Source organism: Prionailurus viverrinus, chromosome A2, assembly GCF_022837055.1.
Source record: "Prionailurus viverrinus isolate Anna chromosome A2, UM_Priviv_1.0, whole genome shotgun sequence".
In the NCBI taxonomy this organism is placed as follows: domain Eukaryota; kingdom Metazoa; phylum Chordata; class Mammalia; order Carnivora; family Felidae; genus Prionailurus; species Prionailurus viverrinus.
In genome coordinates this window covers 31,449,726-31,464,896 of record NC_062562.1, presented here as the reverse complement: position 1 = coordinate 31,464,896, position 15,171 = coordinate 31,449,726, and the positions used below count along the sequence as shown (strand labels likewise).

Below are 15,171 nucleotides of genomic sequence, written 5' to 3'. Positions count from 1 at the left end.
CTTATTTTTGAGAGACAGAGAGAGACAGAGCATGATTGGGGGAGGGGCAGAGAGAGAAGGGGAGACACAGAATCCGAAGCAGGCTCCAGGCTCTGAGCTTCAGCTGTCAGCACAGAGCCCGACGTGGGGCTCGAACCCACAAACCGTGAGCTCATGACCTGAGCTGAAGTTGGAGGCTCAACCGACCGAGCCACCCAGGCGCCCCGTGGTTAATACTATTTTTTAAAGCTGCATTTCCTCTAATTTTTATTATTTGTCTACATGGAAAAAAAAAATACTCCCATCCAGCGAAATTATTAAATTACAGCATGAATTTTTTCCATGCCGAAAGGTAAGTTAGGTTGGCTACAGCCTTCCCTGTTACGCAGGCATTGCAAATCAGGCAGAGGTACTCTGGGATAAGAGAAAAGGCACATGTTCTAAGAGAGCAAATTTAAGTTTGTTGATAAAATATAATCTGTCTTTACATAAAAAATGGCAGAATCACAGAATGAGTCTTGATACGGAAAGAGGCCTGTCTCAAGAGAGGAAGCCGAGGAAAGACACCAGATCATGAGCTTTGAATCTGGGAGACCTGCGTTGGTCCGTCGACCAGCAGGTCTCACCTGATGGACATGTCACCTTGCCAGGTTACCTAACACTTCTGAAGCAATTTCAAACAAGCCTTCAGGAGCAAGGCTGCCACTACCTGCCTCACAGCACGGCTGGACACGGTCACAGAAAGTGGCATGGTGCCTTGCATGCAAGAGTGGCTCACGGGTGGGCAGACCTTTACCGTAAAGGAACGTGTTTGCCACAGAGCACTCAGTCAGTGTTTCAGACTTGAGGATCAGAGCGTCTGTGACCCAGCTATTCAACCTTGCTGATACAGTGAGAGACAGACACCTGCGACATGTGAAGGGTTGAGTGTGGCTGCACGCCAATTAAACCTTATTTATAGATATTACTCTTTGAATTTCATCTAAGTCTTATGTGTCTCAAAATATGTTTTATATTTTCTTAAATTTTTATTTTTTATTCATTTAATCAAATTTTTTCATGTTTATTTTTGAGAGAGAGAGAGAGAGAGAGAGAGAGAGCGAGCAGGGGAGAGGCAGGGACAGGAAGACCCAGAATCCAAAACAGGCTCCAGGCTCCGAGCTGTCAGCACAGAGCCTGGTGTGGGGCTCAAACCCACAAACGGTGAGATCACGACCTGAGCCGAAGTCAGAACCTTAACCGACTGAGCCACCTAAGCACCCTTTTCCTTAATTTTTTAAAATAGAAAAGCCATTCTTATCTCACAGCCAGGGAAGGACAGGAAGTGGACAGGATTTGGTCCACAGGCTGTGGTTGGCAGGCTCTTGTAATAGCTAAACATTTACAGTGTGGCAGGCCTTGTTCAAGTGCTTTGAATGTATTAACCCAGCTGACCCTCGCTTACCCTGATGAAGTAGATACTAGGATCATCTCCCTTTTACAGATAGGGAAACTGATCCTTCAAAAGATTAAGCAACTTGCCCAAGACTGCACCATTATTAAGAGGCAGGCCTGGGATTCAAACCCTCTGTTTGCACAGTCCCCACCTATGACCCTCAGCAACACTGCCTCTCCCATGGAGGGTTTTCTGTGTGTTGTTTTTTCAAAATGTCATTTATAAAAGTAAGTCAGTGAATGCTGTTTGCCACTCGATAGTAGTCAAAAGCAAACGTCCCTTTCCTCTGAAGGGAAACTACCTGTAAGTATTTATTATTCACAGCCCCAAAAACTGCTACATGTGGGCCGTTTCTGGGGTGCATTAAGACTTGTTGTATAAGAGAGCCAAAAGAAAAGAACCAACTTTTGAAAATTTGATTTCAAAAAGAAAAATGAGCTACTGTCAGGCGATAAATAAACGATTAATCCTGCATAGTTAGTGGGCCTTTTAAGAAGATTCCGCAAAGATCATTTCAATCTGAGGAAAAATTGCAAGAGGTCTTACATGTAGCACATTTAAAATGCGTTTCACCTGAACAGGTATATGGGCCTGATCTGTTACTCATGTATCATCTGTGATATTGTGTGCATGGGACTAGGGCGTCTTGGTACTTAGAGAAGAGCTGGGAATTCAGGAAGCCAAGGCTCTATCTCTAAATGGCACCAAAAAAGGAAGGAAAAAAAAAAAAAGTCTTGACCATAGTTCCTGGATAATGTAGCAGAAAGAGCACAGAGAAGAACCCAGGGAATTTAGAATTCTAGTCCTATCTCTTCTCTTTTTTTATCTGTGTGATCATGACAAAGTACTTGACTTCTCTGAACTTCGTGTTGCTCGATATAAAAATACTGCCTCTGCCTTACCCTTGGGCAAGATAGGAGTGTATTTTAGGGAGTCAAGTGCACAGTGGAGCTAGAAAGCATATGGGCTTAATTGTGTTTCATGGAGAAACAATGAGACACAGTTATTGTTGGGTTAGGTGCCATGTTGTATCCCTAGATACAGTTTTCTTTGTGATAAATAACTGAATATTTATCCGCCTCCTTACTAAGCTTCCCAGATTCTGAGCTTTTCATGGCAGGTGTACAATATCACCTCTGTTCTACATGCAGGATGGAGCTCAGAGAGGCCAGGTAGCGCCCACAAAGGTGTCCAGTGTGTGGCTGCAAAGCCCATGCTCCTCCCTTAGTCTCTGCATGTTTGATCTAGGGAGCACGTTGCGACAGTATCATGGCGGGTGGCCCTTCCTGACGCTTGGTGCTCTGCAGGAGCACTGAGTCCTGCCTTCACGCTGCACACCATGTCTTAGCGCAGATTCGGTACTCAAAGTGCACAGTTGGATCAGATTAGGTTGGGGGTGCTGACATATTAGCACAGTAGCTAACGTTTTCAGCATCTACTATTTGTGCTCATTTTAGACAAGGGGGCAACTGATACTCCGGGGCTGAGAACTTCAGAACTTCATCTAAAGTCATGCACCGAGGGTAGGGTCGGGACTGGAACCCAGCTCTAGCTCCAGAGCCTTACCTGTTCTGTTGGACCGGCTCTTGTTGTATAAATGGGCACGGATGTCTTTCCCTTTCACCCAGGTCCCAGCTTAACAAAACAAAACAAAAACCCCTTTGTATGGTCCAAATTGCCCTGAAAGATTCATTTTAAAGAAGAAAAGTGGAAAATTTTCTTTCCGTTTCAGAGATGTCCGTAGAGTAGCTGTGAAATCCGACCTGCTCCAGCCCTGGGTGGGCGAGCCCAACTTCCTACGATTCTCTGATCTTCCCGTTTCCATGATGAACTTGGCAAGCTGTGGACTGCTAGGAGAAACGTTGTATAATTTAGTCATTGGGTCACATCTGGAAAATACATGTACATTTGAATTTCATCTAATTCGGGGTTGCATGTCGAGATGAAATTTACACTCTGGTGCTGTGCAAGGCACCCTCCGTGCTCTCATCACACAAAAGTTAATGAAACCAGTCTGCTCTTCCTGCTCTTCCTATTAAGTTAGTCACAATATGGGGATGTTCCTTTTACTCCGTCTCCCTTGTAAGACAAAACAAAGAAAAACAATGGTTGTGAGGGTGGAGAGAAGGAGGGAGAGAGGGAGAGAATGAATGTAAGTAGAATAGCACAGGTTTTAGGCTGGTCTCCTGTGAGACTGTCATGTTACAAAAAGTAGACAGGGAGCATTCCAGTGACTCCTCTGGGCCTTTTACCTTCCACATTTTTAAAACCAAAGGACTGCATTTTCAGGAGAGAGAGGACAGATTATTGTCCAACAGATCCCAGGGTTTGTATTTCAAACTCGAAGTTACGTGCTCTAACGTTTCATCTTCAGCACTGCCTTACTCAATAACCCCTTCCCGTTTTTATAGATGGAGGGGCTGGGGCTTCTGGAGGTTAAGTGACTTGCCCAAGGTCATACACTTCATGGTAATGAAAGCAGAATGCACACGCAGATTTCAGAGCCTCAGTCCTGTCCTCTGTCATCAGCCACTTTTAGACATGCTTCCCTGGGAGACCGGAAACCACGGATGAGAGAGCGATGTGGGGAGAAATCCCTGGCAATACAGCGCGTGTGTTCTTTCCCTTTCCCCAGGCCCAAAAATGGTGGGAAGTACTGTGTAGGACGTAGGATGAAGTTTAAGTCCTGCAACACAGAGCCATGTCTCAAGCAGAAGCGAGACTTCCGAGATGAACAGTGTGCTCAGTTTGACGGGAAGCATTTCAACATCAACGGTCTGCTTCCCACTGTGCGTTGGGTCCCTAAGTACAGTGGAAGTAAGTGCAACCCGGGGGGGGGGGGTTGCCGTGGTTGGTCGGCAGGCCGGCCCGGGGGTGCAGGTCCGAAACTCACATTGCGTCGTGTGTTTCCTCTCTAGTTTTGATGAAGGACCGTTGCAAGTTGTTCTGCAGGGTGGCAGGTAACACGGCCTACTACCAGCTGCGAGACAGAGTGATAGATGGGACGCCCTGTGGCCAAGACACCAGCGATATCTGTGTCCAAGGCCTCTGCCGGGTGAGTCCCACATCGCGTTTCCTTCACCGTGTTGTCTTGCTGCTAAGCCGTGATTTGTGGCTTCCTCGAGAGACCAGCGGCGAATATCTGTGCGCTGTCTCCAGGGAAGTGGTTTTCCGAGCGTGTTTCCCAGGGCAGCATCAGCAGTGGCATCGCTTGATTGTGATGCCGAAGTTCGAGAACCGGCGTCCTGCATTTTTCCGGCACTCTCAACCTCTGTGAGGATCTGCGCGAAACCTCCCCGCGAAAATTTATTACAATAATTTGTACACACACACCTTCCTTTACTGTAACCTCAGGGCTAACCCTTAACCATTTGGTTAAGGTTAAACCAAATGCTTCCCACACAGCGAGTTTTCTAGACTGGATAGCTCTGTTCCAGAAAGACGTCGTAAGGAATCAGGCTTCAGCCAGGCCTCCCATCAGATTTCTCATTCTGATTTCAAACACCATAGCTTCTACCTGAGACCTACCTGTTCGTTACTCTTGGATGGGCCACGGAGAAACTTCTGGAAGATCGTGAAGCCCGAGTGCAGTGATTCCTAGAGGGCTTGATACCATTTCACTGCTCTTACCAATCAGAAAACATTCTTAGCGTCACCAGGCTTTGAGATAATTTATTTGTTCCTTGCGTGTGGTCCAGGAAAATGGGGATTCTAGTCAGTCGGGTCTGATGCAACGAGCCCCTGAGAGCTTCACCCATTTCCCAACTCAGAACTGCACAGTCCATGTTTGCTTGTCAGTCCGTTCGTAGTAAAACACTGAGCTTCTCCTCAGAGGCATTTTTTTTTTTTAATGTTTAGTGTTGAAAGAGAGAGAGACCTGAGCAGAGGAGGGGCAGAGAGAGAGGGAGACACAGAATCTGAAGCAGGCTCCAGGGTCTGAGCTGTCAGCACAGAGCCTCACGTGGGGCTCGAACTCCCGAACCGTGAGATCATGACCAGAGCCGAAGCCACTTGCTTTAACTGACTGAGCCACCCAGGCGCCCTGAGATAGCAGATCTTTAATTGGATACAGTCACCCCCTCCAGCATTCCTATGTCTTCATTCTTGAGCGGTTTTTCTCATTTATTCCACTTATTTGTAGACAGACTTCTCAAACTTTATTATTTTTTTTAATGTTTTATTTTTGACTAACCTCTCCACCCAGTGTGGAGCTCGTACCTGCAACCCTTAGGTCAAGGGTCACGTACTCTACCGACTGAGCCAGCCAGGTGCCCCTGTACTTCTCAAACTTTAATCTGTAGATGAAGCACCTAAGTGTCTTCCAGCATGTCAGAATTCCACCCAGTGGATCTGGGTGGAGCCCAAGGTAATATATTACTAACAGCCTCAGAGATGCCCATGGCTGCCGGTCCAAGGACCACATTTTCCACACCAGGGCTAAATACAATTTGAGTTCTCAGCCATTGCAACTTTAAAGGGACGTTCTTGTCATTTTTGGAATGCGTCATTCGAACAAACATGCTCCCTGCCGTTTCATAATGTTTTATGATTTGTATAATTTTATAATACTTAACCATTCATTTCAAACGTTTCTTCTTAAAAGCAAGCTGGATGCGACCACGTTTTAAACTCAAAAGCCCGGAGAGATAAATGTGGAGTTTGTGGTGGTGATAATTCTTCGTGCAAAACAGTGGCAGGAACATTTAACACAGTGCATTATGGTAAGAACCTGTCGCTAAGAACCGTGAGAGGGAAAATAGTCAAAGTTTAAAAATTGTTAACCACATGTAGTATGTGAAAGTATTCATGTCAGGTGTAAAGTCAGTCTTGTTAGGGTACTTTAGCTGTCCGGCTAGAAGACACTCAAGAGTGAGAATTGTATTACACCCCTGGGTGGCCCACCTTTTATTCCATACCTAGAGAAAGTGACTTGTGCTGTGGAATACTGAGTTTTGGCTAAATTCTTTTCAGGTTACAATACTGTGGTCCGAATTCCAGCCGGTGCTACCAATATCGACGTGCGGCAGCACAGTTTCTCAGGGAAATCAGAGGATGATAACTACTTGGGTAAGATGGCCTGTCCCCTGCCATGGGCGGGAATTCTGGTTCTCTGGAGCCCTTGGCAGGTGCTCCCTCCTTCCCCCTTCTGCGCACAGAGAGCTTTCAGATGTCGTGTGTTTTCATACAAGAAGTTGATCTTGAAATTCCTTATTTTGTTTCTCCCTCATGTGTATACCCTCGAAGTATGGAATGAAGAGTCGTGTAGTTACCCTAGTCAATATCAGAGCTTTATTCTGGATCGCAGCAAATGGGAAGGCCCTAAATCAGATTTTGAAAGCGCTTACCTTGTAAGTCAGCGTAAAAAATTAAAGGTACCACTTCCCCTAATTTTTGTGGTGTCAACTCTAACCAGTTATAGACCACTGGTGTGGACCTATTCGACATTTCCTTACGCCCTGTTATTCCAAAAGGTTCTAGAGTGGTACATTTTTCTCATGTCATGACTAGAATGGCCCGCCTTGTTCTTTTATAGATTCTTCATCCTTCTCTCATGTCCAGGCACATGACTAATTCATGTCTGTGCCTTCTGTTTAAACCACAACGCGCCAACAACCCTGTGTTCATTTCAACAGTTTGCTCAGCCCAATCCCACGTCAACTTGTCCTTCTGTAAACCGCTGTGATTATGAAATTTTCCCAACCACTTTTAATTAAGAGAAGGACAAGGGGAGTGAGGTCATGACTGAAGGGATTCAGCTGGTCACCTTGCACAACCAGACTCCTCCGAGCCACGGAAGGCAGCGTGGCTTGCCCTCTGATCTAGAAGAAATCCCAGCAGTCTGGCTGGGCAGTCACGTTTTAAAAGAAATGAATGTGCTTGTTCTCTTACAATGTTTAGGCAGAAACTCTATTTAATCTATCTGAATTCAGCCTCTGTAGAGGCTTTCTCCACACATTTGGGCATCATGAGCTAGTCAGTGAGTATTTGTTGAATCAAATTAGAATCCCTATCTGTATTTTGGAATATCTACATGAAATCCTTCATAAGTAGACAATGATCCTTTGGCCACGCATGCTAATCCAGTATGATATGTATACACAACTTCATCATAGTATTTTCTGCAGTGTATATTCATTCATTCATTCATTCATTCATTCATCCCCTTATTTAAAATGTGCCAGGCACTCTTCTGGGTACAATAAGCCAAAATAAAAGAATAAGTAAGTAAAAATCACTGTCTCCTTGGAGCTTTTTAGTGAGAGAAGAGAGACAATAAGCAATAACTTAACAGATAAGCAAACTGTATACTGTTAGAAGGTGGGAAGTGCTATTAGAAAATAGAACAACAGAAGGGAAATTGGGATACTGAGGATGAGTTGGGAACAATGGAGCTGACATGTTTGCATTGTAGCGGGAGAAAACAGGTTGATTGGGGGAAGAGCATTCCAGGCAGAGGGAACAGCCAGTGCAAAATCCTTGAAATGGGAGCATGTCTAGATTGCTCCGAGAATAGAGGGAGGCCCGTGGGGCTGTAGCTGCAGCACAGAGGAGAGTTCTAGGTGAGGCTAACCATGTACCAGGACTAGATAATATAGGGCCATATAACCATTGAAAGGACTTGCTGATACTCTGGGAGACATGGGGAGCTAGTGAAGGTTGGGAGCTGAGGAATAACTTGATATAATCACATTTGTGTTTTCAGAGGAGCACTTAGGCTGGAAGAAGGGCACAGAGTAAATGCAAAGAAGACTGGTTGGGAATTATTGCAGTAGTCCAAGAGAGAGATGCTAGTGGTTTGGTCCCCATTAGGAGCACTGCAGGTGACAGTACCTGGTTGAAATCTGGATATTTTTTGAAGGCAAAATCATCATGATTTGTTGGTAGATTGAATATGGTATATGAGAGAGAAAAAGAAGTCAGGGTGACGCCAGGATTTCTACCTGAGCAGCTGAGAAGACAGAGTTGCCATGAACTGAGATGAGACAATTTGTTTGTTATTTATCCATATGACCACTAGGGTCTTAAGGTCAGAGGCTGTGTCTTTATATCTTTAGTCCTTGATGTAAAGACGATACATATACATGCTAAGTAAATGATTGTTCAGTTGTTAGACGGTCAATGCTCATGCTTTTTTAAAAAAATTTTGTTAAATGCTTATTTATTTTTGAGAGAGACAGAGACAGAGACAGAACGTGAGCGGGGGAGGGGCAGAGAGAGAAGGAGACACAGAATCTGAAGCAGGCTCCAGGCTCGGAGCTGTCAGCACAGACCTGACCTGACACGGGGCTCAAACTCACAAGCTGTGAGATCATGACCTGAGCCGAAGTTGGCCGCCCGACCGACTGAGCCACCCAGGCGCCCCAACTCATGCTGTCTTTACTGGGTGTTTCCTATGTGCTTAACGGGGGGATGAGATTATCATGTAAATATACAGAACCATCCCTTCTTTTAATTTTTTTTTTCAACGTTTTTATTTATTTTTTGGGGGACAGAGAGAGACAGAGCATGAACGGGGGAGGGGCAGAGAGAGAGGGAGACACAGAATCGGAAACAGGCTCCAGGCTCTGAGCCATCAGCCCAGAGCCCGACGCGGGGCTCGAACTCACGGACCGCTAGATCGTGACCTGGCTGAAGTCGGACGCTTAACCGACTGCGCCACCCAGGCGCCCCCCATCCCTTCTTTTAAAGACCACGGAGTGTCACTTGGAATCATTCACTCAGTAACTGCGTCAACTTTTTCCTACCCTAGATATCCAAATGAATGGTGACTTTATAAAACAATTAACAAAGTTCTTGGGGATGCTTTTCAATTTACTTTTGGGGGGAATCCACATTTCTCATTTCAGCACCGAGCAAAATAGGTCAAGCGTTTTTGTTTTTGTTTTTGTTTTTGTTTTTGTTTTTCGTGCCCTGCGTTATAAACTTGAACATGTGGCTGCTATGGCCCTGGTACTTCCTAATTAAATCCTGCAGCATCGCGTGCAACCTCCTTTATTAATTCATTTCCTGAAAGCCAAAAGCCATGTTGACCTGCTTCTTTCTTTTCCTTGAAAAGGAGAAGAATTCTTCTCTCTTCTTTCCCTTCTTGGAAAGATCTTCCAAGTAGTAGCCTTAGTTCAATTGAACTTCATGAACCAGGCCAGGCGCCTGAATTGGGGAGGCCTTCCTGATAACCTTGTATTCCTCATTGGAGGTTTCTTAATCTCCTTGTAAAGAATGAAAGCAAAATTCACGAAGATATGTCATCTGGGACATGCAGGCTGAGGCATTCGTGGCTCTTTAGTGGAATATTGTGGTAAAGTCACCTGTTGACCAAAGAACTTTCTGGAAGCAAATGAGAAGTATGCAGGCGTAGATGGCCAGTCACAGTTCACTGAGTGTGAAAGTCAAGACCTCAGGGCCTTTGAACATTGCAGTGGCTTCTTAACAAGTGAGGAAGCACATGATGTCGTCCAATCTGAGGTGTGTACAAATTTACGCTCGGCCCGAAGGAAGGTAGAGCAAATGCTCCAAGAAGGTTTTAAAACCCACAGCTGTTTCCATCGCTGAGGTATCTTCATCCTTCTCCCTCACATTTTTTTAAAGGCCAGTCAAGCCACGCTCTTTCCGCATGCGTTGGTGAGGGAACGGTTTCCAGGGGAGAGGGCCTTTGTAGCAACCTAGCTCTGATGGGTGAAATGGGGGGGAAACCAACCCAGGAAATTAGCTCCCCTAATCGCATTAGTGGAAGGTTGGGCAGGAGACTGTTGTTTGCAGGAAGCTATTTGTTTCACAAGGTACCGAAGCAGAAAGTCTCCCTGTCAAAGGTCATCCTTTCACACAGCCCGCTCCCTCCTGTTGGGTTGGAGCCAAGCTGCACCCAGTGCCACCATGTTCGAGTTTCTTTAGGAGAAAAAGGGGCCATTGCCATGATACGTGTTGTCTCCAGTTCACTTAGCTCTTGATTAATTATAGCAACGGGAAGACAGGAATCAATTCAGTTGGAGATAAAGCACGAAGTTCAATTCACCTGACGACTCCTGTCTCTTTCCCTCCTCACCATCTACTGGGAGAAGGAGCGCGCAGGGAAGGGGAACATGGCCCGAGTTGGCACAAGCCAGAGAGGAAGGCAGGAGACTTTGGGGAGGAGCCCCAGAATGGACCTGCGGTAGACGGTTGCTCTTTGAGTACGACCAAAACTGGATTATCGCTTAATTTACAGAACAGGCCTCGTGACATCTCATTTCCCCCGTTCTGGTGAAACATCAACTGGGTAGCCAGCAGGTGACTTCCCTTGAAAGGACTGGGTGATTTTGCTGGCAGCACGTCCTGCCATCACCGTGTAAATGACCCACATTAGGAGGCAGCCTCGGGATGTCTGAGGGACCACGGAAACAACCTCGCCTCCAATCAGTGACCCATTGCAACTCCTGCGTCTTGCATGGCCGGTGGATGTCACGTTGCAGAAGCTGCAGGGGAGACAAGGCTGTCAGAGGTTTACACTGACAGGGAAACGGTCATTTGCCTGGAAGCACTCTGTTCTCCTTGCCATAAATGTCAGGTCCGATCCATCACTCCTTCTTTTCAACGTCACTGATTGAGCACCTACTATGGGCCAGGACCTTTCCTGGGGTTATAAAAGTGCATTGTTCCATGGTCACTTGACTGGCAAAAACAATGACTTAAATTTTTTCAAATCTGTGGCTCACCATATTTGATTTCAACTTGTATGTTAGAGAAAGCATGCATGAATTCATTCACTCATTTAACAGACGTTCATTGACCTCGTCATTAGAAAATTTTAGTGGTTCACAGGCTCTGGAGACAGACTTCCCATGATTAGAAATCACCTTCCCTTGGGAAAGTATTTTAATAATATTTACATCATGCTTTTCCCATCCCTAAATTAGGCATCCGTAAAGATATGGTAAGAGGACAGCGCGTATGAAGGCATCCTGATCGGACAGCAGCTGCAGCCAGTGTGCACTATCTTGTTTAATGTTTGTAACAATCCAGTAAGAAACCCATTAAACAGAGGAAGAAGATGAGGCTTAGAGAGGTTATGTAACTTACCCAAGGTCACATAAACTTTTCAGAAAGAGGAAAGAGTTGGAATCGTTACTGGTCTGACTTCAGACCCTACACCCTTAACCCACTTCATTTTCCTACCTCAGTGTAGAAAAACGTATGGCTGATGTAGGGATATGAATGGAAATTGAGGTTTATTGTTCACAGTGAATAGTGTGGCTGGAAAGATAGGTTAAGATAAGATTGGCAAAGACCCAAGCAGGTTATGCTGAGTTTGAACTGCGTTGTATAGGTAGGGAGGATTATCAAAGGATTTGGGGTCAAGAAGAAGCCAAGATTTTGGAGGGTTTGTGTTTGTAAAAGCTTTTTTCCCTGTCACCACATTCTTCCCAACCATTTCATATGAAGGCATCTCGTTCTTCCCTCAGGACCAAGGTAGGGCTTATATGAGTGGGTAAGTAAAGTGCTAGATTAGGGACAGAATTCAATGCACTTGATCAGTGACCCTAGAAAGAGTAGTTCTTGCATCAGTGTAGTGTCCAAATGACTGAACTCTGTGGGGTTTCCATGTCCAAGAAAACAAGGACCCTGGTGCCACTGAGCCACCAAGAATGTTCAGAGCCTCATCTCAGCCCTCGGGCGTCTCCACAAGGCCAACTTTCCCTAAACCCTCTACACCTCTCCTACATACACGCTGCTTCTGGCCTGCCTGGTAAAAGACAAGATATCACCTGCATCGGTGAAAGAGAGGTTAGAAACTGGCTAATGCCTAAGACAGCTCGGCTCTCCATCCCACAACCAAGATCAACGTCACTAACGTGATGCTGAGGCATGACCTCATGAATCGTGCGCTGCATAGTTTCTGGAGCAGCTGGGATAAATTGGTTGACATTGGCATCCGGGATGAAACCTACCTGCTGCCCGAGTTAAATTTCCACATGCCTTTTATTCACTTAAATACACAGCCTGTGCATTTCGATTCTCTCCCTACTGAGATTTACTAATTGTGCACCACTTATAAAAGGTAAGAGGGCCTTTTTCTGATATTTTGTTCGGGGCAAAATATTTAATAGCTCTGATTTATTGAGTGCCTGTTTCATGTCAAGCCCAATACTCAGAAGGGTTCATTATTCCAGGAGTAGTAGAACTGAAAAAAAAATTAAGTGGTACTTAAAACCAAAGTTGTATAATAAATACTAGGGGGGAAAGATATGATTGGGATTTTCTCTTGAGAAATTAATCAAGTAGTATGAAGATAAATATGTTTTTTCTTACATTCAATAAAATTATATTTTCATGTCAATCATGCCCAGGGTTTTAGATGATAAGATAAAGCAATTGATAAATATTCCTACCTAAGTTTTCCAGTTAAATTATGTGCTAGCAGAGTAGTACATTCTTTGCTTAAATTTGTTTGAATTTCACAGAAAAATCTGAAAAGGAGTTATTTTTATAAAAGCTTTCTGGAACTGGGGAACCTAGGTGGCTCAGTCAGTTACACATCTGACTTCGGCTCAGGTCATGATCTCACGGTTTGTGAGTTGGAGCCCCGCTTTGGGCTCTGCGCTGATAGCTGATAGCCTAGAGCCTGCTTTGGATTCTGTATCTCCCTCTCTCTCTGTCCCTCCCTCTCTCTCTCTCTCTCTCTCAAAATGCATGAACATTTAAAAAAGATTTTTAAAGCTTTCTGGGGCTTTATTCACTTTCTCAATAGTCTGTCTTGCACTTGGACTTAGGTAAATGATTTCTTCTGAAGCAGCTGTCATCTTATCTTCTCTGTCCACTTTATTTACTTTCCCTAAGTTTGTAAGTGGTCTAACTCCATCAGGCTCTCAGTTGGCCAATATTTTGGACAATATGACTTTTCATGCTTTTCTGATTTTTTCATCTTTTTCAAGATGTGCAGTAGATCCAGTCATTCTTTCCAAAAACAAAGTATTTATTGATGGGGTACCATGTCCTCTTTTTGAAGCTAGATATAGCAGTGCATAAAGGAGTCCTTGCCCTCATGGGGCTTACATTCTTGTTTGGGGAGAGAGAGAATAAAGTGTTATGGAAGAAAATTAAGGGCAGGGGAAAGGTATGGGAAGTATGGAATCTGTGTGGTAGTGGGAGGGGGTTGCAGTTTTAAAAAGAATGATCCAGAAAGGTATATTACTTATCTTTTATTGCATAACAAGTTATCTCAAGACTTTGTGGCTTAGAAAGCAACGGTCTACTATATTCCGATGTCTGTGTGTCAGGAAATTGAAAGCAGCAGTGCTGGGTGTTTCTGGCTTGGTCTCTCATGAGGTGGCAGTTAAGACTTCATTTAGGGCTGTGATCACATCCAAAAGCTTGACTGGGGCTGATGGCTCCATTCCAAAATGCCTCATTCAGATGCTGCTGATAGAAGGCTCTAGTTGTTTTTTGTTTTTTGTTTTTTTTTTCTTTTTTTTCAATTTACATCCAAATTAGTTAGCATATAGTGCAACAATGATCTCAGGAGTAGATTCCTTAGTGCCCCTTACCCACTTAGCCCATCCCTCCTCCCACAACCCCTCCCCTTAACCCTCTGTTTGTTCTCCATATTTATGAGTCTCTTATGTTTTGTTCCCCTCCCTGTTTTTATATTATTTTTGTTTCCCTTCCCTTATGTTCATCTGTTTTGTCTCTTAAAGTCCTCATATGAGTGAAGTCATGTGATATTTGTCTTTCTCTGAGTGACTAATTTCACTTAGCATATTACCCTCCAGTTCCATCCACGTTGTTGCAAATGACAAGATTTCACTCTTTTTGACGGAGAAGGCTCTAGTTCTTTATAGGAACTCTCTCAGTGGGGCTGCTTGGATATTTTGACAACATGGAGGTTCAGCTAGCTTCTCCAAAGCCAGAGAATCAAGGAAGAGTTCCCCAGTGCCTAAGACCTGGCCTTGGAAGTCACAGTCTGTCATTTCCTCATAATCGCAGTGATTACACAGTCAGTGTTATTCCATGTGGGAGAGGACGACACAGGGTGTGAATATCAGGAGGCGGGGATCATTGGAGCCATATTGGAGGCTGGCTACTCTACTAGACCTCAGTGAAAAAAGTGACATTTAAGCATCATGTTGGCCATGAATTTTCAGATTCCAGTATCTGTGAAAGAAGACTAACAAAGATTCAACAGGCTCAACTAATCCTAACAGAAAATAGGGATATTTGCATGGGAATTGATTTTGTAATGTTCAGTTCATTAGTACATATTTTCAAATCATGAGATTTTTGCTTCTACCAGTAATCCTATAATTTAGGGCTTGTATATCAAACGCCATGCTAATAAGACCCATATATTATATTTCAGTAATATAATTACAGGGTCAGGTGTTTTAATCTCCATTTTAGAGATAAGGAAATGGATCCTGAGAGAGGGAAAGTGAGTTCCCAAGGCCATGGAGCTGGCAAATGGCAAAACTAAGTTTTGAGTTCATCCTGTCTGGCCGAAAAGTCTATATTCTTTGCAGTCTGACTCTCTGCCTATCAGAGTGTTGTTTCATAATTCAGACCACTGTGAGTCATTGGCAGAAAATCAGCGAATTCTCGTTTTTCATCTACAGCTTTATCAAGCAGTAAAGGTGAATTCTTGCTAAATGGAGACTTCGTGGTCACAATGTCTAAAAGGGAAATCCGCATTGGGAACGCTGTGATAGAGTACAGCGGGTCTGACAATGTCGTGGAAAGAATTAACTCCACAGACCGCATCGAACAAGAACTTTTGCTTCAGGTAAAAA

General features: G+C 44.4%; 1 protein-coding gene across 4 annotated transcripts in view; it reads left to right on the top strand.

Moving 5' to 3' along the window:
• ADAMTS9 (ADAM metallopeptidase with thrombospondin type 1 motif 9) overlaps positions 1-15,171 on the top strand; it is a 162,490-nt gene that overhangs the window by 49,968 nt on the left and 97,351 nt on the right. For all 4 annotated transcript variants that reach the window (XM_047850811.1, XM_047850812.1, XM_047850813.1 and 1 more), the window contains 5 exons: positions 4,050-4,231; positions 4,333-4,469; positions 6,018-6,135; positions 6,386-6,481; positions 14,998-15,164. In XM_047850811.1, coding sequence (XP_047706767.1) covers positions 4,050-4,231; positions 4,333-4,469; positions 6,018-6,135; positions 6,386-6,481; positions 14,998-15,164 — 700 coding nt within the window. The remainder of the gene's footprint in view (positions 1-4,049; positions 4,232-4,332; positions 4,470-6,017; positions 6,136-6,385; positions 6,482-14,997; positions 15,165-15,171) is intronic.